The sequence below is a fragment of the Dermacentor silvarum genome, chromosome 10 (assembly GCF_013339745.2).
Source record: "Dermacentor silvarum isolate Dsil-2018 chromosome 10, BIME_Dsil_1.4, whole genome shotgun sequence".
NCBI classification, from domain to species: domain Eukaryota; kingdom Metazoa; phylum Arthropoda; class Arachnida; order Ixodida; family Ixodidae; genus Dermacentor; species Dermacentor silvarum.
Window position 1 is genome coordinate 859,779 of NC_051163.1, and position 24,115 is coordinate 883,893.

Consider the following 24,115-nt stretch of genomic DNA (forward strand, 5'->3'; position numbering starts at 1 on the left):
TTTAATGACCTTTAATCACTGCAATGAAAATGTAGAATTTTTAAATTACTAAAGACTGTCAATTAACATAGGCATTCACGTATGCTGGCCAGGAAATTGATGTTGTCAGGGAAAACAAACGTTTTTGCCATCTTTGCTTCTCTCTTAGGTTGGGGTCAGCATTTCACCAATGTATGTCAAAAAAGCCTCTTTAGTTGGCTTACTAGCTCGCTGTCGATGACTCCTCCAGAGACAGGTAAAGGCAAAGGTTTATCACGCCCTTTTCATCGCCGACATAAATTATGGATGTCCAGTATGTGCAAATAAGACTAAGACAAACGTAGGAAAACTTAACATTTTACAAAATAATATTATTTGTCATGTCGCTAACCTTGATTACATGTTATCAACAAAACTTCCGCTCAAGAGTTAGTTTACTTGAAGTTGAACACATGTATGAACAAGATACGTTCCAAAGTTTCGAAATAATTATACACGTGAAACATTGCACTACAGCTTAACTATCATACTTAATCAGTATAAGCATGTAACAAGTTTCACGTTCAATGACTTACACTTGCAGTTTGTAAACATACAGTAATATTATTATTGTTTATGCGATCTTTTTAACACATGATTCTATCCTGTTGTACTGTTGTACTCCGTTCTTTGTCTTTAGTCTTTGTGGCCAGTGATCTTGTTTCTTCCTTTCCTACTTACTTCCCTTTTTCCTATATTCAACTCCTTTTTCTATCATCTTCTTCCTAAAGAGTAGGCAGGAGTTGTGACCCTCTGCTTGTAGTTTGGATTGTACTATGGACCAAAAACGTTTACGGACCAAGGGAGCTGACAAAAAGCTGAATATCTCCGCATGCAGCATCAAAACGCCGCCTGGTATTCCCATTTCTAGCCTCTACTGGTATATGCGAACAGCATTGTGATGTGCGGTTTTACGGGCTACTTTTAAAGGCTGCTCAGATATTTATCATTTTCTGAGATCCCGTGGTCCGTAAACGTTTTTGGCCGATAGTAGATATAATAATGCTTTTCGTTGTGTCATCTACCTTGTAAGGGTTCCCCCGCCTTTTCAAGCTGTTGCCAATAGCAGCTTTTGAGCCGGCAAACCCGTCAAGAGAGCTTATTTCGTTCTAGGAAATAAAGTGAATTCAATTGAATTGTTCAAGCGCTTTCTCAAACCATAGCAAACACATGCATACATGAGTCTTTAAGCGAAATGTCAGTCAGGCGAGTATTGGTAATGAAACTGTTCAACAAAGCAGTGGCACTTGAAACCACTTTCTCTATACCACTTGAAAAACATAACTACAGAAGAGAGAGAGAGAGAAAAGTCATAAGGGAAAGGCAGGGAGGTTAACCAGGCTAAGCCCGGTAGGCTACCCTGCACTGGGGAAGGGGAGAAGGGATTGAAAGAGAAGGAAGAGAGAAGTTCACAGTTCACACCTCGCACATTTACAGTCAAGCGTTCATCGGTAAGTTTTGTCACAGGCGGTCGTACAGGCTTGTGCACTTCAAAAAGTGCAGCAGCGCCTTTGTAGCCCTGTACATAGAAGACGCACGAGGCCACGGGCCCAAGATCTTCTCTTCCGTAAAAGGCCTGTCGTCTAAGTGCCCCAAAGCAGTCCGAAGAGCAATCCTCTCTTCTTCGTATCTAGGGCAGTCACATAAGAGATGTCTGGTGGTTTCCTCAACACCACATGTGCTGCAGTTGGCACTGTCTGCCATTCTAATTAGGAATGAATAGGAGTTCGTAAAAGAAACTCCCAATCGCAGGCGGCACAGTAAGGACTCGTGTCGTCGATTCAACAACAAAAATCATCCAAACGCATCTCGGTAGCTCTATTTTTAGACGTGAGGGGTGCTTATGATGATGTCTCCCATGAAGCAATTCTTGACGCGCTCGTGGCTGCTGAAATCGGAGGCCGCACTTTTCGGTGGATTCGTAGCTACCTGACCCAAAGGAGCTTCTTTGTAGTCACTGAAGATGGTCAAAATACCGACCACTATACCAACCGTGAACAGAAGAATAGACATAATAACTAAATATGAAGATTATACACGGTAGCACTTAAGAGAAAAAGGCAACATTAAGATTAAAAACATCAGATATTTTCAATGAATCAAACAAAGAAAATTATTAGGTGATAGGCTAAACGAAAGACGCGCATTGGAAAGGAAGATGTACATAAAAGCAGAGCAGAAAACGAACCATCGTATCAAACATTTTAGAAGGCAATGACACGCAATTCGCATGCGCATGATGTCAGAACGATGGCGACGAGCACGGGTTCACTACCATATAGAGCGTTCGTACAGAAAGTAAGCGTATATTTTAATACTGTAAGACAATTTTTGCCTGTCTGTGATCTCTAATGGTAAATTATTTCAAATTCTGACACCATTTAATGAGAGTATATTCATGCTCTAGGCATTCTTTGTTGGAGGAAGGTTGCTAAGGTCAAATGTTTCGTTTCTGTTGGCAAGATAAGTAAAAAAAGAAGTGAACGGATCCAACAGGTCATCATGCACATCACAAGCACAGATATTACCTTTGTATTGGCGCAGTAATCACATACACGATATTAGCCATGCACAACTGCCACAACAAACTGAGATGGTATTCTTAAAAGAAAAGACGGGCAGAAAATATATGTGCAGTGATGATTTCCAACTTGAGCTGTTTTTTTTTATGCTACGCAGATGAGAATGCACGTACGTTCGATCAATTTGGTTTAATGTCCCTTGCATTTCGAGCAGGTCCAACGCAAACTTCTACTGCGAAGGCCCGAGAAGATTCTCCTGCCCTCCCATTCAGATTCGCATCAACATTCCTTCTTCCTATCCACGAACCTGAGAAAGCTATACTACTCAACCACGATACCTACGCGGTACAGCTGTCATTAATTGACTGTCGCCCACACGAATAAAGAGAGAGAGAGAAATACATCCTGTCATGCTTGTTGGAAATGTGTGCCTGGCCGTACGCCTGTCATTCCACTTCAAATGACTAGGATGATCGATGAAGCGCCATTTATACCTAGTACACAGGCACGCAATATCACAAGAACACACAGTTGCACGTAACATGAGAGTTTAGTCGAGGTCAGTGCATTGTATAGCAAGACCAAGAGCTCCTTTGTTTTAATAAAAAAATAACATTTTTCTTGCGCGCGAAGCTCAGCGAGCGCTGCTCTAAAGTGCTAGTGTATGGTGCTGCTCAACGGAGCCTCCACGTAAACCTGAAATAGATTTTAGCTCTTGAACAAGGTGTCGGAACGAAATTCGTCAGGGTTCAAGTTCATGGGTACGCATTCGTGGGTGAAAAAGAAAGTGCTCCAAATCCACTAGCGTCGTTTCGACATTCCGGCAAATGGCTTGGCTTATATTCCTGTAGCGTTCGATTACGTACTTTGGCTCTTTGAGAACTGCAAACGAAAGGGGGCACGCTCAGCGATGGTGAACACAGACGGTAGGAGTGAATATGTACAACCATGACGGGTTAAATTATTCACAGCAGCTATTAAAAGCCTGCACTACATCAACACTGAAGTTAAGAACGGATGGCTCGATAAGTCGTGGAAAGAGAGATCCTGTCTTTAATGAAAAGCTGCAGCTGTTTGCCTGACTGACAGCTTGGCATGCTACTCTTGGTGTTGTGTGGCAAAACATGCACACGCAAACACCACCAATCATCCACGCGCAAGCACACTTAAGCTTCTCGTAAACTCCTGTAGTTTTCAAAAATACTAGAAGCGCTTTCATTGCACTGTGCGCAAGCACTTTTTCTCCACGAGCCAAGGATGTCTTGCCGTTTCAAGCTCGAGTCGAGGTGCACATGCAGCGCAACCTTCACTGATTGTCTGTTATCAAAGTTGATGACTGAACCTGAGGAACATATGTTGGACGCTTTCATGGTCGTCAACAAACCGCTATGCCATCAATGATCTCAATAATTACCTGCAGTGAATTTCTTTTCAGTCACAGTAGTAAACCACGCGTTTTGCCAGTGTTTATGTTCTGTTTCGATGTTCCAGAAATTGTCTTGAAAACTGCTAGAATATGCGCCGAAAGAATCGCTCTTCGTCCCCTTCTCATGTGTCCTATTTGGAAAAACTATGCTAAGCGGCCCAACATTTTGCAATAACTATTTTGCGCCACTAGTTGACACTTTGGGCCAAAAGCCAACAGATGTTAACAGCCTTTGTCCTTTTTTATCGGCTTCTCTGCACACTCACTAAGGCTGCAGTGAAGCCAGCCTACCCGAGGGAAACTTGAATGATCGCAGCAAGGTCGAAAAATTGCTTTGAGTTGGCTCATTCGTGAATTTTAAATGTCATTCGTAAATCGGCAGAATCATTTTCATCGTCTAGATATTCGCCAACTTGAGACTTCGAACCTGAGGTGTACATGCCAACGTCAGCCATTACCATCCCCTTATTGTACTTCTTTTCGGCTTTCTTTTATTATTCCGCGTCCCTCCTTCAGCTAAGAATCTCTTTTCTCGTTGGTCGCGAGAATGGTGCTGACGCCAGCGTCGCAGCAAGACGCTTAGAGCGGTAACCGCTTCAGAAGTTTTACATCTCTTGTATTATCGTTTGTGCCATGTACGATCTTTACTTTTCGATAATTTTAGATTTCACTTCACTTACCGTCCGAGCAACTCTCTTAGAGTTGTGCATTTATGTCTTCAAGTTTTTCATTTATAAATTGTGTGTGCGTGCACGAGTGTGTAGGTGAGTTTGGTATCATGGATGATGTCGGCTACACCCTCTCGCTTAGGTTGATAGTGAGCACAACTGTATTGTTTATAATTCCTTGCCTTCCCGTCATCTGCGCTGTTCTCCATTTTGTAAGGAAGTACATTGTTCCGTCTTACTAGCAGCACAGTTGTATGACACTTTTTTTTTTTTTTGCTGGTCACGAAACTTCGGGCCAAGGTTGGACAGAAGCAGGCGCTAGGGGCATCACTGGAGACACGGAGGCTACGATCGGCGCTGTTGTCAGCTTGCTTTGGCGGTTTCCGTTGCAGACTCGCTCACATGATCTCGCAGTCGTCAAACTATTAACGAACTCTGTTAGCAGTCAGGCAGTTACGTACTCCCGCCTTGCCTTTTATCCCGGACCAGGCCGACTTTTTCCTCACCTGCGAAGCGTTCTTTCTGAGAAACCCGCAGGGGTTTCCTTAGTAGCTTCGTGCTACATTGCGGTGGATGACAATTTTCCCCTTTAATAGTCCTGCCTCCACCTAGCGGGATGCCGCAGAACTGATTTGCCGTACTACCGCTATATTTCCCCCCGCCTCCAATCAATCAATCAATCAATCAATCAATCAATCAATCAATCAATCAATCAATCAATCAATCAATCAATCAATCAATCAATCAATCAATCAATCTATCTATCAAAGGAAATTTGCTCTCACTAGTCAATCAATCAAAGGAAATTTGCTCTCACTAGTCAATCAAGCAGTCAATCAATCAAAGGAAATATGCTGTCACTAGAGTGACCTAGTACGTCACTCTAGCTGTCAGGAGGTCAGTCGCTCAATCAGCCGGTCAATATCGGTGCGCACCTTTGTCGTTGGCCACCAGGGCGCGCGGTTTCCTCGTGGTGCGCTGGTGGTGGGCGGGCCTCAGGTTCTGCGGATGCCGGGCTCGGCTCACGGTTGAGTGGTGCGACGGCGGCGGGGGCGGGGGCGGCGCCGGCATCAGGTGCGGCCGCGGTCCGTCCACCACCTCGGACGAGAAGTCGGCCCTGCGCCGGGCCACGTCGGTTCCGCCTCCGCCTCGCCCAACCGAGCGGCCGCTGGCGAACGATGGCGTCACGTGCGTGTAGTCCGGGATGATGTTCTCGATCTCGGCGATGCAGCGGCCGTTCTTGCACGTCTGCATCGACCACGGACGAGATTTAAGAAAAGAGATAGGTTGATCGACTTTATACGCTTCAGTCGCGGGGTACACATTTGTACCCGCGGCGTGTTTTATGTCATTTGTGTCCTGTGGATGCGTGGAAAGAATAAAACGGACAATTGACGACGGGTAAACTGAACCCAGCATCAAAAGTATGAACAGCTGGGCAAGTCGGTAGGATTGCATTTTTTTTTGTAAACTGCTCAATTAACGACGATAAGGATAGACGTTAAAGATGCAGTTAAGGCGTTAGTAGATATATATCTGTGACACTCATCCTTGCCAATCCTTTTACGCTCGTCCTGTATTGAATTGCGTAATTTTAATGAAAGCAAATTGAACACCGTGTATACTGATTCTGGGTCTACTGCACCGCTGTGTACAAATTATTGCTGGACGCGAGCACTTTTCCGAAGACGCTACCATGTTTGACGGGATGTTCGAACGTCAATGTGCGGCGTACCGTCAGCACTGGTAAGAAAGAAAAAAAAAAAGCTTTTTACTTCTGGGAATGTTTGTTGCCGCTAATTAACTTGTGCATGTGCTTCAACTCAACCTTGTGATTTAATTCATTTTATGCAAAAACTTGACACGACTGACTGCACAATAAGTCGAGCTTTAATTTGTGGCTATGGCGACACACAAAAATACGCACAAGGCGTCATCCTACATTGTGATGTCTTAGACGCCAAGCAGAACCCCACACGAGGAAGACAAACAGCGCGGCTTCCGTCGCCCTACTCTTGTGTTCAGCTTCACGCCGAAGACACCACGATTAATACGCACCAACGAGCCGAAATTTCGGTTCTTCGTCATCCTACCGCCGTGACTTTCCTTCAATGGAGCCTGCAGCGCCTTAGAATGAATTATTCAACTTTCACGCGTTTGTCAACCGGCCACCGTAATTTGTGACTGCGGAGGTTATTTAACCTAAACGAATGCCTCAATGTCCTTTATGGAGGAAGCCAGGGCATATAAGAATAATAAATGCATATTTCTCAGGGCGATCGAACGTCTCCTGGCCCAAGATGTTCCTCTGTCAATGTTATCAAACTGGATAACAAAAACAGTGTTGTGGCGTGGTAGCCAGAGCTTGAACTAAGCATCACCCTGTGGTTGGGAAATGTGATTTTTATAATACTATAAGAATGTATGTATTCACCAGACTCTCTCTCCGCTGCAATATCTTAACGCATGTCTCGTTAATTGTATCTTGTACGGAAATATGTTTCCCGGTGAAAACTGCGTAATATTGTAAAGAATGGCAAATGAGCCTAAGAAAACACCGTAGAATAAACGAATAATATTCCACAATAGGTAATGTTCAAGCTAACAAGTATGTTGCTCACGCCAGTTCATACATCAATTCATGCAGACGACATCTACCTGTAGGCATTCGGCTCCAATGTGCACTGTGCCGATGTGCTGAAATACAAAACTCCTTCAGGAAGCCGTTCACATCACGTTGTGTTTTTTGACTGAATGTGGCATGGATCTGTCGATGGATAAGTCAGTTGTATTGGCTTTCAGAAGAAAGTATCTGCTCATCCTGAGAATTACAGCAAGACAGATTTACCTGTTGTGCGGAATCATCGATTGACCGTGATCTTCCTTGGCGTGTTCACATTTATTATCTCGAAGAGCGCACTGATTGAACTCCCAGTGCATTACGGTGCATTGCAGTCACTAAATGGGGCAGCACATCAGGCTCAATGCCTAAAGTTCACCTTGCACTTGCTCATCGGATTATCGCCTACTCATTGCCTGTAATGCATGGCCTACCTGAGCCTTCTGATCGAATGCTAACTAACCTGATTGCTTGTACAAAAATATGCCTTCGACTGCCTTGTTTAAAATTGAGGAGCCTTCTCGTACTGAAGCCAGGGAACGGCCGGTTCAAGCTCTACGTGTTTAGTAAACTCTTCCACATTTCATCAGGATGGCAACACAACATAATAATCTATTTGAAGCTAATCTTCTTCAAAGGGCTGAACGAATATGGGATGCATTGAGCTCTCATTGTCAGTCCATTACTTCAAAGCAAAGTCAATTTTCTCGGCCGGACTTAAATTTTACGCCTTGGCGATTGCTCTTAACCTATGGGGCTCTGAAGATTTTAGGGACTGAGAAAATTTCATCAACGCATTCGTTAGAGGCTGAATTTATGACACTTCTGCACAGGAGTGGATTACAAAACCATAGCACACTAGTGTTGACTGGGACAAGTGAGAGTAGTTTCGGTGTATAATGAAAGTAGAAATCGCCGTTTCTCGCCAAAGACGTCAGCTACTTCGGCGGAACTGTTTCAAGTTCGCCAGGCTGTAAGACACAATGCTGGCAACGAATTGAGTTACAACCGGGTAATACTTTCTAACTCAAAACCAGCACTGCAGTAATTGGCTCAATATTATTTTCATGCTGATGTAGTTGCATCAGAATATGTGGTTGCAAAGACATTGACCATCGTTTCATCGTCTGGCCATCGACTTTAATTTCGCTGGAAACCTAGTCACATCGGCATAACTGGAAACGAGGTAGCTGACAGTCTAGCCACTGCTGCTCAATTTCTGATCATGATTACTCATCCGGGATTCATACCATAATGACACCAAAAACGCTCTACGTAAGCTGCGTGGGACACTATCTGAACATATGTCATTTAACCAGAAAACCAAGACTGCACTACTGTATCGAGTAGACACTGCCTTATGGCTTAACTCAAAAAGTTACCGTAAATTAGATAAACTTTTACACCGTCTACGACTGGACGCAGCCTGCAAACCTGATTTTCTGCAGTGCACCCTGTGAGAAAGAAGTCAATATCCAACTGCCCCTACTTGAAACTTCATACGTTTCTGTAGAACACTTTCTTATGACGTGTACGCAATATGATAATCAGAGTCCAAAGGGTGTTCCGTTTGGACAGCAACTTAATTAATTTCCTTTCATTTGTAGATTTTCTGAACTCTATTTACATTTTGTTTGTTTTTTGGACTATTGAAAAAACATAACATTAGCGTATGCGTGTATAATAATGTTTTCATTGCGCTGTAGGCCTGTACCCCTATTAACGTGAGCGCATATAGAATGCTCCTTATGGTGAGCATTTTTGTGTTGTTGATACTTAAGTGTGGTTTTTTTTTTCAGTATAAGTACGCAGTTGTGCCTGTGGAGTGTGCGTGCATATTATATGGGCTTAGGGGTATCTTAAGTTCCTTAAGTGTGCAATGGGACAGCCGGCTTAAATGCAGCCTTTCTTCTCGGTTCTCAACAGTTATATAAATGAAGCGAAACATGTATTTTGTCGAAACTAGGAAGATTCGAAGCGGTTAGCTTCAGTTAACATCGTAGAGGAATGGATACCTGAACACAAACTAGCCCGCTTGGTAACATTACCCAATTTCTCAAGCACATTTTGAATGCCATCGCTGAGCATCTTAGAATATTGCTCGTGAGGATGTGTCTGTAATATTTAGCCTTCAGATAATCGTCCGTCTTCTGTCTCAGCTGAGTAATTTTTACAATGACGCATTCTCAGTGACTTGTTTGTAGTTGTGTGTTGGCAACGACATGTTCCCATGACAGTCTCTGCTGTGGCATTGGAGTGGACTGAGAACCACGTAAGCCTGGCACCCCAGAATGCACTCGAGAGTCAGCATGCACACGGTCGATGCTTTGGCGCGGAGGGAAACGAGGCGCCGGAACACGTGTATTCGTGTGATCGCGCTCCTGATTGACTATCGCGAGTTAGAGATAGCTATGCATTGTAGGGAAACTGCCTAGTTACAAGTTCGCCCCATTTATAATGACTCTGCATGGAGTATCCCTGCCTCGTACCAGTGCCGGTTTTTCTGATTACCTACAACACTCCTCTCCCCCCCCCCCCCCCCCCCCCCCCCCCTTAAAAATTCAGTTGGAAAAAAGCAGCAATGCTCAGGCTGCCCATGTCTGGGCACTGTGACCAAGTGGACACGAGGCGATTCCCATGACACATTCGAAACTGACTGTTACCTTCATGAAGGTGCACATTTTCAAATTTAAAGAAATTCGGGCAGAACTGTTCTGTGGTGACTAACCAAGTATGCGGATAGCCGAAACACATAATGAGGCGAGTATTACAGCCTGGCTTCTCTGTGGCGCTTCCCTTCGGACACGCTGCGCACTCTAGCGCCGCCGCCGCGAAGTCTGCGCATTCCCAGTGGCACATACCGACGGGGATGGCCTCCATTTTTTTAGACTGCAGAACATTCTTGATCGGTCGATATTTTTTTTGTTAGATAGATAGGCCGGAGAGAAAACTGGTCTGACAAGGCCAAGAATGCTGTTCGCATTAATGTAACGAAATCTTCAGTAACTGCGACACCTGTGATAAATTTGTTGCTCTGATTATTTTAGTCGCGTCCGAATGTGAGGTCGGCGATAGAGGAGCATATCTGAAACGTGATGTCATGACACCTATAAAAAGACTCCTGGCGCCCAGGTTCTTAAAAACTGCTCCTGTATATTTTATTTCTGTCGATATCTCACTCATACCTGAGAAATACTAACGAATACATGAACGCTAGTATAACTGCTGTTAATAGGACTGTTGTTACCTTAAAATGCGAAATTGTGCATCTCTGCAACCTTACTGCGTTCTTGATCAGAGTACAGAACAAGAAAGATGATAAAAATAACGGCACAACGGCGTAGGGCAAACTATAACGGCATTACTCTCCGTAATGCACTTTACTCTCGCTCGCTGTAATTTTATTCTGCTCTTTTCTTTCCACATGCCCGACAACGTTTTTTAACAAGCACTGCTGTTCCACACGTGCCGCCACGCTTTCTTCCGGGTGGTAGATTCTAGAGCTATCGAGATGCTATGGTGTCTTTATTTTTGTCGTTCTTTTCATGAGCTTCCGGCGTCGATAGGGTACCCAAGGTTGTCAGTTTTACGCAAGCCATCGTTAAAGTGCCGGAAGACGGGAAACGGAAGTCGGGAGTTCCTTCTCGACACTCGCCACTTAATCGACTATTCCTGCATGAGTTTTGCCGTTGGTATCTTTCCAGTAATGACCAATAACAAATTGTTTCCAAGGTCTCTTGATGCCTTATCAAGCTTCTTACTGATTTACTGCCAGACTTTGCTAGTTGGCGAGTTTGACGGTAAAACAGTGCATGTGCATCTGAACTGGTAGTTTGACGGAAATGTGAAAATTGTGTACGCGTGTATAATTTTGGAGTTACGTTTTTCTCTCCACTATAATAAACTAACCCCAGGTTACGATCGCCGCTCTTGACAGCCGTCAGCAGTGGTGACTGTGTCCTTCTATTTGACAACGTTCCACGAATTACACCCATTGGCTGTTCAAATCCAAAATCACTGCCTAATTATCTTGGCTGACTCATGTACGCTCTTAAAACAGAGTTCGGTATTTTAAAGTATGTGAACTCCCGATCGTCTCGGATATCTGTGTTCTGTCCATATCATCTGTCCTACTTAATATTGTTCTTGCTAAATTGTTTTAGCCAGTGTTTGTTTTCCACTGAACATGTCATATACTAGCCAACAGCAAAGCTTATTTAGAAAACGTCATTCAAGTCGTCTTTCATTGATACTCATGACACCTTTTGACTAGAGATTCGCCCCATGCTGTCTTGAACAAGTTGGCGCATGTGTTAGACAATTTCTGTCTGCAAAAAGAAAAAGAAAAAGAATAATAAACAATAAAAACAATGTCACAGCGTGAATATTACTTGAAGGCTCAATGGGCGGTTACATTTCAGTATTCGCAGATCGCACCTTTATTTCCATCCGATGTCCCGCGAAAAAGCAAAAAAAAAAAAAAAAAGCCTTGGAATGTACTCCTGTGAATTAAGGCTGAAAATGTTTAAAATATACTGTTACACAAAAATGTTATACAAACATATCTAATCATTCCAAGCCAGGGTTTGGGAGCCCTGCCGACTGCTGGTGCATTGCATCACGATCTTCTCTAAAATATTACACATTTGCATATGTATTTTCTAATTGTCAGAACTTGTAGCGAACTTGAAATTGGTTTTATACTTAATACATGAAGGAAGGCTGGAAAAGATAGCAGCGAGGCAGTTTAATTAGCGCGTATTGCTTACTTCTTTGTTACACTAATTGATTCACTCCCATGTGTGTGGGCTTTGGCCTTCTGTGTTTTCTCAGATGTACCCCAATGATGATTAATAAAACGGCTGTTGATTTAGTTTCTTGGACTCATATCCATAGAAATAAGTTGTACGTAAGTACATAAATGTTTAAACACTATAAATGTGATCGACATTTATGCTTAAACACACAAATGTTTAAACCTGCTCACATGTACATAACTTTGTCGATGGATCGTAGTGTCAATCACAATGGGTCATAACCTTGAGTGTTTCGAGTGTGATCCAGCACGCTGCACTTACTTGACCGTCTCCGCATGGTGAACCCTCTGCCGCAGGTCGATACGAAACGCAGTAGCCCGACGAGCTATCGTAGCAAAACAGCTGGGCGCACACACGGGAGTCCTTCTGCAAGTTGCAGATCAACAGACGTTAGGCTTTAGACACAGAACCGCGCAATTCAATAAAGCACGTATAAAAAGCTTACGCGAGCATTTTTATTGAAACCAACCAGGGAGAGGCATTGCTTTCTGAATCAGACCCTTAAAAATAAAAGCGAGACATATTTGTGCCGCGGGAGCTCATGTTGCCACTGTGAACGTTAGATTAAACATTAGTAAACAAATAAACATGCCTTATTTTACCAGTTTCTAAATTCTAACCGTGGTCTGCTGGTACATATAAGGTCCCAAACAGTTCTAGTGGTTAGTATATATAAATTAACTATAACTGCGACAAATTCAAAATAACAAAATTACGATGTCTTGAAAAGTCGTCTGTGCGTTCCTGCGCTACGGTGTGCAATTTGTTCGGGCTCTAGGTAGCCGTGAGCCTTGCAGTACCATTGATGCCACAAGGCGGCTTTACGGTTTAAGAGCATCACTACTTGAAACATGCGTACTGACGGTTAACGGTCACCCAGACTTCATTCACCCACGCTATCAGGTAATTAGCATTGATTGTATTAAGCAAATAACTCTGGAAACAAGAGCAGTATCTGTGGTGCGGGTTCTTCGATCTGTCCATAATATTTTAGATTTTATGATAACGATTAGAACCAATGTTTCTTGAGACCCCTATGTGGGACATGCGTGAGTTCTTGCGATTCAAGTTGAATCTATAGCGTTCGATTTTTTCCCCGAATGCTGAGTCATGTGCCCTGCTTCCCCGCAAAAAAGAAAAAAAAAGAAAAAAGAGAAAATAGTATAACGAGGAGAACGGTGCCCCACCCTCCTTCACAGATGCTCAAAAACCTACAACTGCGAATCCGGGGCATTTCATACGATAAGTGTAATCATTATAAAATTACGAATAAAGGGGTATCATTATAAAATGCTAACATCGCTCTGCCGCTCTTTCGGCACTGGTTGGGTGACAATCCTTACATTATTTATGCCAATACACAAGCCAAGGCCAGTATAATGTATCTATTCCTTTTGATTCTATTCCTGTCTGGTTAAGCATCCCTCATGACCGGTTGACGCTGGTGATCCTGGTGACCAGCTGATCCTGGTGGTATGCTGTGCGTCGCTTGGGGCAATATGCAAGCGCGATGAGGAAAATAATTGTAATAGAATCGTTACATTCTCCCGGCCGAACTTTCGCCCACTCGATGACTCACAACGGCATTTACGCTATCCCGCTAGAAGATAGCAGATTCTGTCTATGGTGCTGGATTAAACTTGTCTGTACGATTCGTGTGAAGTCTAGTGTGCTGGATCGAGTTAGCATAGAAGCACGGCGTAGATGTTGTCTCGCTCAATTAGCTTGTACGTTCAATTAGCTTGTACGCTCAATTAGCTCAATAAGTGAACGTGGCCATGTCTGGCCTGGTCAATCGAAAGCGACTATTTCGTGTAGAGTTTCTTTAAACTAGCGTTTCCTAGCTTCTAGCCGCTGCAAGCTGTTGAGCCAGTAAAGAATCATTCATGGACCTGCCACTTCTTCTTTCATATGCCAATGCCTCAAGTACCCTTGCAGAGGCATTTGAGGAATTGATAAATGAATAAATATATAACGACACACTCATCAAAATACACAAAGATAGAGCCGCAAGAGCCTAGCTCATGTTACATTTGGAACTGAAGAATACGCAGGCGTTGTGCCCCTTCCGGTGGCAGTTGCCAGCCGGCTCCTCGCTTTCGTTTTCCTGTCATGTGTATACAGTCGAATGCGGATATGTCGAAGCCACATATACCGCATTATTGTGTATAACGCAGAGCAATAAATCCCCTTGAAAGATTTTGTATAAAATTTTTATTTTATATATCGAATTACCTATATATCGAACGTTTTAGTGATCCCCGTGAGATTCGATATATCCGGGTTCAACTGTAGATGTTTTCCAAAGAAATAATAATAATAATAATAATAATAATAATAATAATAATAATAATAATAATAATAATAATAATAATAATAATAATAATAATAATAATAATAATAATAATAATAATAATGGCTAAGCGCAATATGTGTCCATACAGTAGATATTATAACCTAAATGTTCGAAACGCGCGTTCATAGGAAAACGGGAATACTGACACCAGCATAAGCTCATGGTGGTCCAATTTGACGAATTTCTTTCTTAATTTTGATTTCGGGAGTATAATGTGTAAGCACAACTTCACGCACATATCAAATACAGGTAAGACCTCGCCGGACTTCTTACTCCCCGTAAATAGACCACGCTGGTCAACGTCAAGTCACTAGAGCAGCCTACGTCGTTGTCTATCCACATTTCTCTTGCTCTAAACCAAAAGCGTATACGTACGAAGCAGGCGGTGGTTCCCCGATCTCTTCGGCACTGGTCGTCGAGGCTGAGCATGGATCCCGGCAGCATGCGCGCCAGCAGCTGGTTCTCGTGTGGGTAGTTGTAGAGGCAGGTGGCCGTCTCGCCCAACAGGAAGTGACGGAATTGCTGCACGCTGCACGAAGACCAGCGGAAACCTCGCTCCGTGTGCCGCAGGTCACTCATGATGAAGCCGTCCTCCCAAGGACAACGCTGGGCGCCGGGACCTGTGCGCGTGCCACACGGGTTTAGTGGGACATTCTTCATGGGACACTCTTCGCGCAGTATAGGTGAAATGTTTATCAAATAGATCTCCGAATACGCATTCTGTGAACCGAGAATGGCAACCATATATCCTTCTGAGACCCGGACACAGCTACGGGACAGAATCGCTCTTCAAGGTGGTTTTTATTGTCTACTGTTACGGCATGAACCTGAAAAACAATTTTTAAAATTTACATAGCGCCGTTAGATGCCAGAAGCTGCGTCTCCATGTACGTGGTATCTCCATCATCTCCATATTGCTAATTAAGGAATATGGACTTATTGGGCTGCAATGTGCGACCCTTGACGATTGCCTATTTCCAAGGGGGTGCGCTTCTTGGTGTGACCATGCCCATCGAACCCTGCTAACTTTTCTGAAGGACACTGACTTGGCCTTCCGTTTATAGACATTATTTGTATTTTGTTTTGTTCTGTCTGTATTTCATTGCATTTCATTGCCTAAATGCAGAGACGAAGATGGAACTACTACATGTAGTACATTGCCATGTTGCTGTCCCGTCCGGTATTCTCACGCAATCTCAGTGATTTAGAAAGACACTTTGAGGTTGCTTTCGGCCGTATGGGACGACACAGAGGTCTAGATTAATTTAGTGTCAAATTTCTCGAAAGCGGATGACAAGAATATGAGTAAACCGCTTCTTCACAGTTACACATGCACCGTACTTCATATCCAGAATGAATATTTTGCGTAATAACTTCTGAGTGAACTTAAAAAAAAAGTTGAAGGCAATGTGCAATATATTGTACAAGTAGTCTTAGGAGGATATAGGCCTGAAAATTTCGTCACTCAGTCTCGCTCCGACGCTTGTGACTGCGTTTTCTTTTCCTGGGTATGCATTGAGTCGCTCCAATCGATCATTGGTTATCTGGGTTCAGTGTAGCATGACCTGCCCAAATACTCTGCTTTCTTTTAATTTCACCTAGAATACATAACCACACTTGTGCTTTAAATCGCACCGCCTTCTTTTTATTTTCGACGTTGCGCCTATGATATTCATTTCCATCTCTCTTCGTCTTGTGCTCAGCCTTCTTTAAACATTATTTGCTATTCAAGAAAATTGTGAGTTTGTACTTGCACAAATAATTTATTACACGCTTTCTTTTTAAAATTATTGGTAGTTCGCGGCAATTTAAGGGGGTCTGCTAAATGTCCTCCACTTCATTCCTACGCACATCCGTTTACTTCATGCGTGATTGTACGCGTGATAACATTAAGTTACGTTATCACGGCAAGTGTCTCCCGTCTCCCCATAAAGTACCGCCTGAACGTCGACCTAGACAGCCGTATAAATGGCGCTCCAATCATTGCAGCACTGAAAGTGAGGATACTTTTGACGCCTTATGTTTCGGCGCGATGCCAACAAGGACGCCTTCTTTACGCGTCTCACAAACAAATTGTGTAAGCGCTGTGAAATGTCGTCGGAAGCATGAACCAAGAAAAAGGACTAGCAGGTAGCGCCACGTCAAAATTTTGAAGCCTAGTAATAAATATTCAGTGGCGATTTAACGGTAAATGCGAGAGAAATGCGTCCACACCTATTTGAGGTCCTGGATCCATGATTTAAACCGCGTTCACCACATTGCAAAGTGTTGTTAAGGAGCTCACTTGACACACGCCCTGCCGCTTTGATGACCGAAGTTGTCCTCTCTCTCTCTCTCTCTCTCTCTCTCTCTATATATATATATATATATATATATATATATATATATATACAAAAGATTTAACATGCAATTATCGTAAGTGTGCCCCTTCGTTTCTTCAACCACATATGCACCGGACCTGCCGAACTCGTTCTTGAATTATATATATATATATATATATATATATATATATATATATATATATATAGAGAGAGAGAGAGAGAGAGAGAGAGAGAGAGCCATGTGGCCGGCTTCCCACACTTCACACACACGCACTTTCACTTTCACACTGCTGCTCATGCATTAAAAATATAAAGAAAAAGCTTATGGTTAAGAGGCCCTCACCACGGGATGGGCAAGCGGTAATTTCTCGCTTTTTTCTAGTGTGGGGGAGAGTAAAACGGCGAGCGGCTGCTGAGGGCCGATCGTGACGAGGATTTACCACGAGCCGAGCAGTACCGTGAAAGGTTCGAAAATTAAATACGGCCCATTTCTCAAGAATCAACGAGCAGATGGGCCTTGAATAAAAGTAGGGGCGGCGTCAGAGGAGGTTGGCTTGCTGAGACTGGCTGCCTGACATCATGATTTCTCCTAGTGTTCTTTTATCCTCTATGGTCGGTAGGCAGCTGGAAGTTTCGGAAATCAAAGTAGATGAAGCGACCGAGAACTAAGGGACGATCCTTCCTTCGCTTTCTTCGCTCGAGCTGCATACAGAGCCGTCAAGGTAACCAGCCGAAAGCAAGAGGAAGCGCCTACGTGAGCAGCGACGAGGGCGAAACATAACTGATCGGCTGGAATCCAATGAGAAGAGAACTGTCGAGGGCGAATGACTCAAAGGAAAACCCGAAATGTCACTCAAGACAGCGATAGATGGCCGGACGACCACGATACGATTACGATGATAACGGCGGCAAAGACGAAAACTACACGACGACGATGAAAACTACGACGCGACGGCGAAGTTGTCACGACGGCTTACTCTGTGGGCGCCGGGTCGAGACCTCAGTGGCACAAAGTATAGTGGTGGTGGAAAACATTTATTATCTATATATACAGAGAGAGAAGTGGGGTCGGTCTTAAGGGCTGGTCCCACTCTCCCCCCCCCCCCTCCCCCCTTTTTTTTATTTAGGACTTCTTTTGAGGAAACATGATAACGGTGATGAACATGACACACATGAAAATATCGCAGTATACTCTAGAAACTATCTATGTGCATACATGAAGAAATACGCGTGAGAAAGATCCACCCAGGCGCTGGTGAGCTTCCGATCGTCTGCTATTTTTGAATCCAATCTTCACTTGCCCACCACTGGGTGTCTCGAGCAATCAAGCGTGGAAAACATCAATACTCATCTTCCACTATCTTCCGGCTCGTCATCACATTGCTCGTGCCACCAAAATATTTTGCCGCAGTGAGCGTGGATGCAGGCCCGACATGAAGCTTTGTTTTGCCTCTCAAGATCGGATGAAAGTGCTATAATCCTCTGAAATGGCACAAACACCCATAAAGCCTATAATAATATTTCCCACGCATAATTTGGAACTTGGAGGTTAACAAAGAAGCTCGAGAACAAGTTAAGGACCGCACAAAGAGCGATGGATTGAAAAATCTTAGGAGTAACGTTAAGAGAAAGGAAGAGAGCGGTGTGGATCAGAGAACAAACGGGGGTAGACGATATTCTAGTTGACATTAAGCGGAAGAAATGGAGCTGGGCAGGCCATGTAATGCGTAGGATGGATAACCGGTGGACCGTTAGGGTTACAGAATGGATACCAAGAGAAGGGAAGCGCAGTCGAGGACGGCAGAAAGTCAGGTGGGATGATGAGGTTAGGAAATTCGCAGGCGCAAGTTGGAATACGCTAGCGCAAGACAGGGGTAATTGGAGATCGCAGGGAGAGGCCTTCGTCTTGCAGTGGACATAAATATAGGCTGATGATGATGATGATGATGATGATGATGATGATGATGATGATAATTTTACTAGCCAAGAACGAGTTAAATTCGGATATATTGTAAGCACTAATAGGCCTAGAATATGGCGCCTTTTGATCAAGCGTAGAAAAATCGTTGTCGGCTCGAACACACAGGCCCTTGAGCAATGTACGGGTGTACTTGTACTACAAAGAGTAGTGCCAGGAGTAGTAAATGTTGCGCGCCAGCTGACAAATGCTGAAAACGTGATTAATTGTACTACTTGACACGTGCTTTCCAGGCATACGTAGCTTAAATATTTGATCGTTACCTCCGAGGTATCCAGGCGCCGGCGATCCGTCGTGGACGCATCCCAGCAAGTGTCCGACCTCGTGAGCAGCCACGATGATGCCCGAGAAACCTCCGCTGTCCTCGATGATGGCCACGCTGTTGACCTTCTCCAGCCGCTTGTTAACCACGCACGCGCCACCGACGTACGCGAACCCTGCCGTTCCACGGTTGCAGCGGCCACCCTCCAAATGCCGTCGACACATGTCGAGCTTGGTGACCACCACCGCCAGGTCGTAGGTAGGCAGTCGGTCCTCGCGATACAGATATTTTCCCATGTCGGTCAGCGCTCCGGCAACGTCTATAGCGTCCTCGTTGGGCGCCCTGAGCCGATTCCGCTCCAGGTAAGGCGTTGCGTCGCGGTCCTTGGCCACAATCATGCCCGCCAGGCTAATCTTGACCCGCGGGCTGGAGAGCAGCCGATACCGCAAATCGACGCCATTCCAGAAGCTGACCAGGTAGCGTTTGATGTCCGTGTGGCTGCGGCCGTGCAGGAGATACGTGTCGTAGTCGACGATCAGCAGGATCTCCGGCCACACCGTGTCCGGGTCGGAGGCCCGCCGTCGCCGGGACTTTCGACCGAGCGGTGCCGTTGTTGTCGTCTTGTTTCTCACCATCCTGTACCTGAAGATGGCGTCGTCCAACTGCGCGTAATCGCTGAGTGCGTCACCGTTGGCGTCACCTCCTTTGCTGGAAGTCGACGACGACCCCTTGCCGCCGGGCCGTTTGAAGACCACGTGCCTGGGTGAGCCGTCGTCCTCGTCCAGGAAGCCCTCGTCGTCGGCACTGCCCCTGACGTCGTAGTAGGTCTCGTCCGCGCTCACGTTGAGCCGCGTCGGAAGAGGAGAAATGGCCAGGTCTTCTCCGAGCGTCCCTTCCTGGAAGCGGACTCATTTAGACGTGCGCGAAAAACCAAACATTCCTCTCCAAATATCGGTCGTCCACCCATATAATAATGCAGTGCTTCCTCGCCGGAAAGGTGAGGAAGCACTGCACGTTCGTGCGAGCGCTAGCAATTTGTATGCATTTGATTTATACGGATTTTATAGGGCGACACAGTTTAGCTTAGCAATAGAAAAGCACTTGCCGCTTATTTACTGTGAGCAAAAAATTAGGATAGCTTGGGCTTGTAGAACAAAGCAAACATTTGTGTGGGCTGTTAGACAACGTGGAACATTTGTTAACGTGACATTGATAGTTTTCTCCTCCTGGTGAAGAAATGCGTTGCAGGAGGGTTTACTACCACTAGTACGTGGTTACTCATAGCAAGCACCACTGCTTTATTTAATGCTGCAGCTGCGACAACTGCAGTAACTTTGCTTTCTATTCATTTTTCAATCGGTTTAATATAGAGCCACAGGGACGCCCTCGTGACTCGCGCAGTCAGAGCGTCTGCTGCTTCCTTGAAATGCATTTCTTGCATCAGTGTGATGCATATTGCTTATTAGTTCGTTTTTATTTATTAGGGTAGAAGATTACTTAAACAGAAATTAACGATTATTGTTTCTTTCATGCAGTTAGACCGGAGCGCTGTTTGCAAATTTTATGTCGTTTTGTTTGTTTTTTTGTTAGCGTTGCTGTATTCGTTACCGTAACGTATTCAGACGTCTTTTGTTTAGTGTCTTTAATAATACGTATTTAGGAATGCATGCTGTGAACCGTCCAATTATGAGCACAGGAACACTGCAAAATGAAAACGATATACAGCTGGCACAAATTTTCTTGGAGCACAGAACCGAGCGCCAAGTTGAGGACTCTGGCGTGGGCACAGAAAAATGATGAGGACGGTGTTAGGTGTACGGGCGGTAATATATTTTTGTACGTACATTACGAGCGAACTTAAGTGCTTGTTCTTCTTCCATTCATTTACTCCTTTCCACAACCGCCTAAAGGGCAGCCTTATTCATTTCACACGTGCCTCTATATTTGCAGAGCTTGTAGCGATCGAGGTTCCTTCACTGACTTCGTGGAGCTAACGACTGATGTCTCTCAAGCATTGAAGACCCGGTAAGCGAACCACGCAAGTGCGGCATTCTACGTCATTAACTTTTAGATGCGCCATTTCCTTGAGTTGTAGCGTGCCCCAAGAAAAGTGTGCATACTCACCGCTACGTGGTCAAGACCGGCTAGGGCGAAATCTTCCTCTCTCGCAACCTTCCTCTCACCCGCCTTTTCCAAAATTTACTACGAGCGCCAGCAAAAACGTGGGTGCTAAATTGTCATTTCGCACGCAGCGGCAAACAAAAATGCGTGTTACACAGATCACGAGAAACGCTCGTTAGCAACGTGACTTATTGAAGGTGGTGGTGAAGGTTATGGCTAATGATCTGTAACGAGCTGATGTGCGTTAGAACTGGGTAAACCTGTTGCGTGATCTCAGCCAAGGGGGAAAATATGGCGGACAGGAATGCAGGACAGCCAGAAGGGAAGCGCTTGAAGGAAATCCCGAACACTGGCACGAGAGGCAACAGGAGCTTCATGCAAGGACCTGTAAGTGGCCAGAACAAGATAGAAAACTTATAGTTGAAGGTGGCTGTGCACAAACACCATCCTCGGCGGTGGCTTCCGCATGCCACCGCGCGCATGTAGGGCTTTGCGTAGCAGCAAGGTGAAAGGTGAGGTGATGGCTTCTGTTGCCAGCTGGAAGAGTGTCATGCGCGGGCTGTGCGACAGCTGTGTGCCTCACCATGCGAAGGCGTCCCAGCTTGTCTTGGCTCAGGACGAGGGCGGCCATGTTGGTGTGGTCCTGGTAGGCGCCTGCTTTGGACCAGAGATCATCGGGCCCCTCTTCATCCTGCATAAAGCGCGGACGCCCAGTTCGGTTAGAAGAAATGCATAAGTGAGGTGTCGTCCGGTGCGTATTTTGTAGAGCCAACAGTTTAATGATATGTCCTATGTATCGTCAAACACTCCCGTCCACAAAGAATCCGCCTGTTTGTAAACAGAGGCGTGGTACTGCATAGCACAGGCAGGTAGCAAGAGCAAAGGAATACACAGGCACTCCATTTTTAAAGACAATGTCTTTATTGGTGAGTTAACCCCATTTCGCCTTTTTGTATCGGCCATATGTCTTTCTGGGCTCTTTCGTGGGCCGATCACGACGGTAGGGCATGCAAAAAAAAGAAAAAAAAAGGAATGAAAACGAAATAAAGTGGCGATACGTCAAGTACAAACTTTGCATGACTGAAATCTATTGAATGACTTTAGGGAACTTGGCACGAGTTAAAAATTTTAGAGTTGACCAATGCGTCACGCCAATAGCCCACTGAGCGTCGTTTCCGTAGCCCAGTCATGTGTGGCGGAAAAACGGTCAATGTGCGTCCATTTGGCTCGTGGTCCAAACTGGTCGTGCCAGTTGGTGCGAAAAGCACCATCGGTGGGTGGCTACATAGATTAGGTATAGGAAAGGTGTAGAATTCGCGCTTGGACTCACAGGAGTGAGGTAAGAAGAAAAAAAATAATGTGAAAGGATGTGGACCGCCTCAGTTTCACAGCTTGGGATAACACGGCAGTTTGAGGAACAGTTTGTTTGCTGCGTATTAACGGCCGACAGAGCGCTTGTGATGCAAGTTATGTGCCGATTTAAGGAAAGCCAGAAAACTGCCAAATGGCGTGCCGCTGTGAGGGTCGAACCGGCTGCCGGCACTGTGAGGGAAAAACTGTCCAGATGGCAACCCTACACGTAACATGCTACATTCACCAGGCACGTGAGGCGAAATCGCTCAACTGTGGCGTTTCCGCAGTATGAACAACACAACCAACTCGGGTCGCTCAGTGTGTCTAATTTAAGACAATGACAGATCCGGCATTAAAATTCCACCTCTGTTTCATGATCTCCAGTGCCGATCACTGGAAAGCGTTTGGTCGATGCTTGCTCTCGATGCAGCACTACATCAATTCAACTCGATGCTTTTTTTTTATTCATATGATATAAGGAGATGTTGACGCACAAATAAGGCGCCGGCTACTCCTTAGCTCTTCAATGGGTCTAACCTACAACATACAGGGTTCAAGATTACATGTCAAAAAACCTTCTCATACAAGCACCGGGACATTAAAAAATACTTGTCGAGCAACGTTTTCACAGTAACACTACAACGTAAAAAAAAAAAGAAAACATATTGCGAAATCTCATATTTACGTCACCGATATAGTTTGTAGCAAAATATTTCTTACCACCACGTGCACCATTCAAACTTAGTTGGCAGCTGAAATATCACGATATCTCTTTCTTGCTCCGCAAAGACTGAACATCACCAACGTCACGTTCCCGCTACGACATGGTGCTACGACGTTATCATGGTACACCTTCACCAAGCTTTACCCCGCCAATCCTGGTCCTTCTTATCGTACGACCCTCGTTGTTAACATTATGCACGTGCATTTCCATTCGGCTGAACGACTTGCACCATCAAGAGCGCATTAATTCTTCAGTCGACAATCGATGATTAACCACGCCCCGTCATAAACACATAGGCTCGATGACTGGCGCCGGCCGTCTACAGGCCGTCTTTTTCAACGTTTTCCAACGGACTTGACCATTTATCTGTCATGTCTACTGTCGGCATCTTTCATAACTGAATTCACTTTTCTTTGTCTTGGTCTGTATTTACAGTTCAATTCGTCTGCACTGTAATAACGCGTAGGGATCATCTTTGTCTTCGCCGCTCTATCAGAGCAAGAAATCCATTAGGAGACCAATTCGCTCCTCCCGTTTTGCCAAAGGCGGTCACCCTAAGCTATTATGTTCGATAAATGCGGCTTCAGCCGCACCTGCGACCAGCCTACACAATTGCCTTCTGTCGGTAGCTACAGGAAGTAAGACATTCAGGGCACGACTTAGCAAGCTGAGATATGAGGGCTTCTCCCTTACCTGGAACATAAATGCGTCAGGTTAGGTTGAGTTATGGGGAAGTCTCGTTAGGTTAGGAAGGGGCTATGTCTAGTTAGGTCGGGTCAGGCGAGATTTAGTTATCATTACTCTAACCTCTGCAAGAGCATTGATGAGCACTATTTCACGGCATGTTCCTGGGCATACGAAGTTTTCAATGGCCATACCAGCTAGACGATAATGAATATGCTGCTCTGTCAGTATATAAACATTTTCCC

The 24,115-nt window shown here is 44.8% G+C and overlaps 1 protein-coding gene across 2 annotated transcripts in view; it reads right to left on the reverse strand.

Annotated features, from left to right (window-relative positions):
• LOC119431168 (A disintegrin and metalloproteinase with thrombospondin motifs 16) overlaps positions 1-24,115 on the reverse strand; it is a 223,806-nt gene that overhangs the window by 4,333 nt on the left and 195,358 nt on the right. For both annotated transcript variants that reach the window (XM_037698638.2, XM_037698637.2), the window contains exons 4-8: positions 21,693-21,800; positions 18,990-19,884; positions 14,803-15,047; positions 12,333-12,437; positions 5,570-5,882 (exon numbers count right to left, since the gene is read on the reverse strand). In XM_037698638.2, coding sequence (XP_037554566.1) covers positions 5,570-5,882; positions 12,333-12,437; positions 14,803-15,047; positions 18,990-19,884; positions 21,693-21,800 — 1,666 coding nt within the window. The remainder of the gene's footprint in view (positions 1-5,569; positions 5,883-12,332; positions 12,438-14,802; positions 15,048-18,989; positions 19,885-21,692; positions 21,801-24,115) is intronic.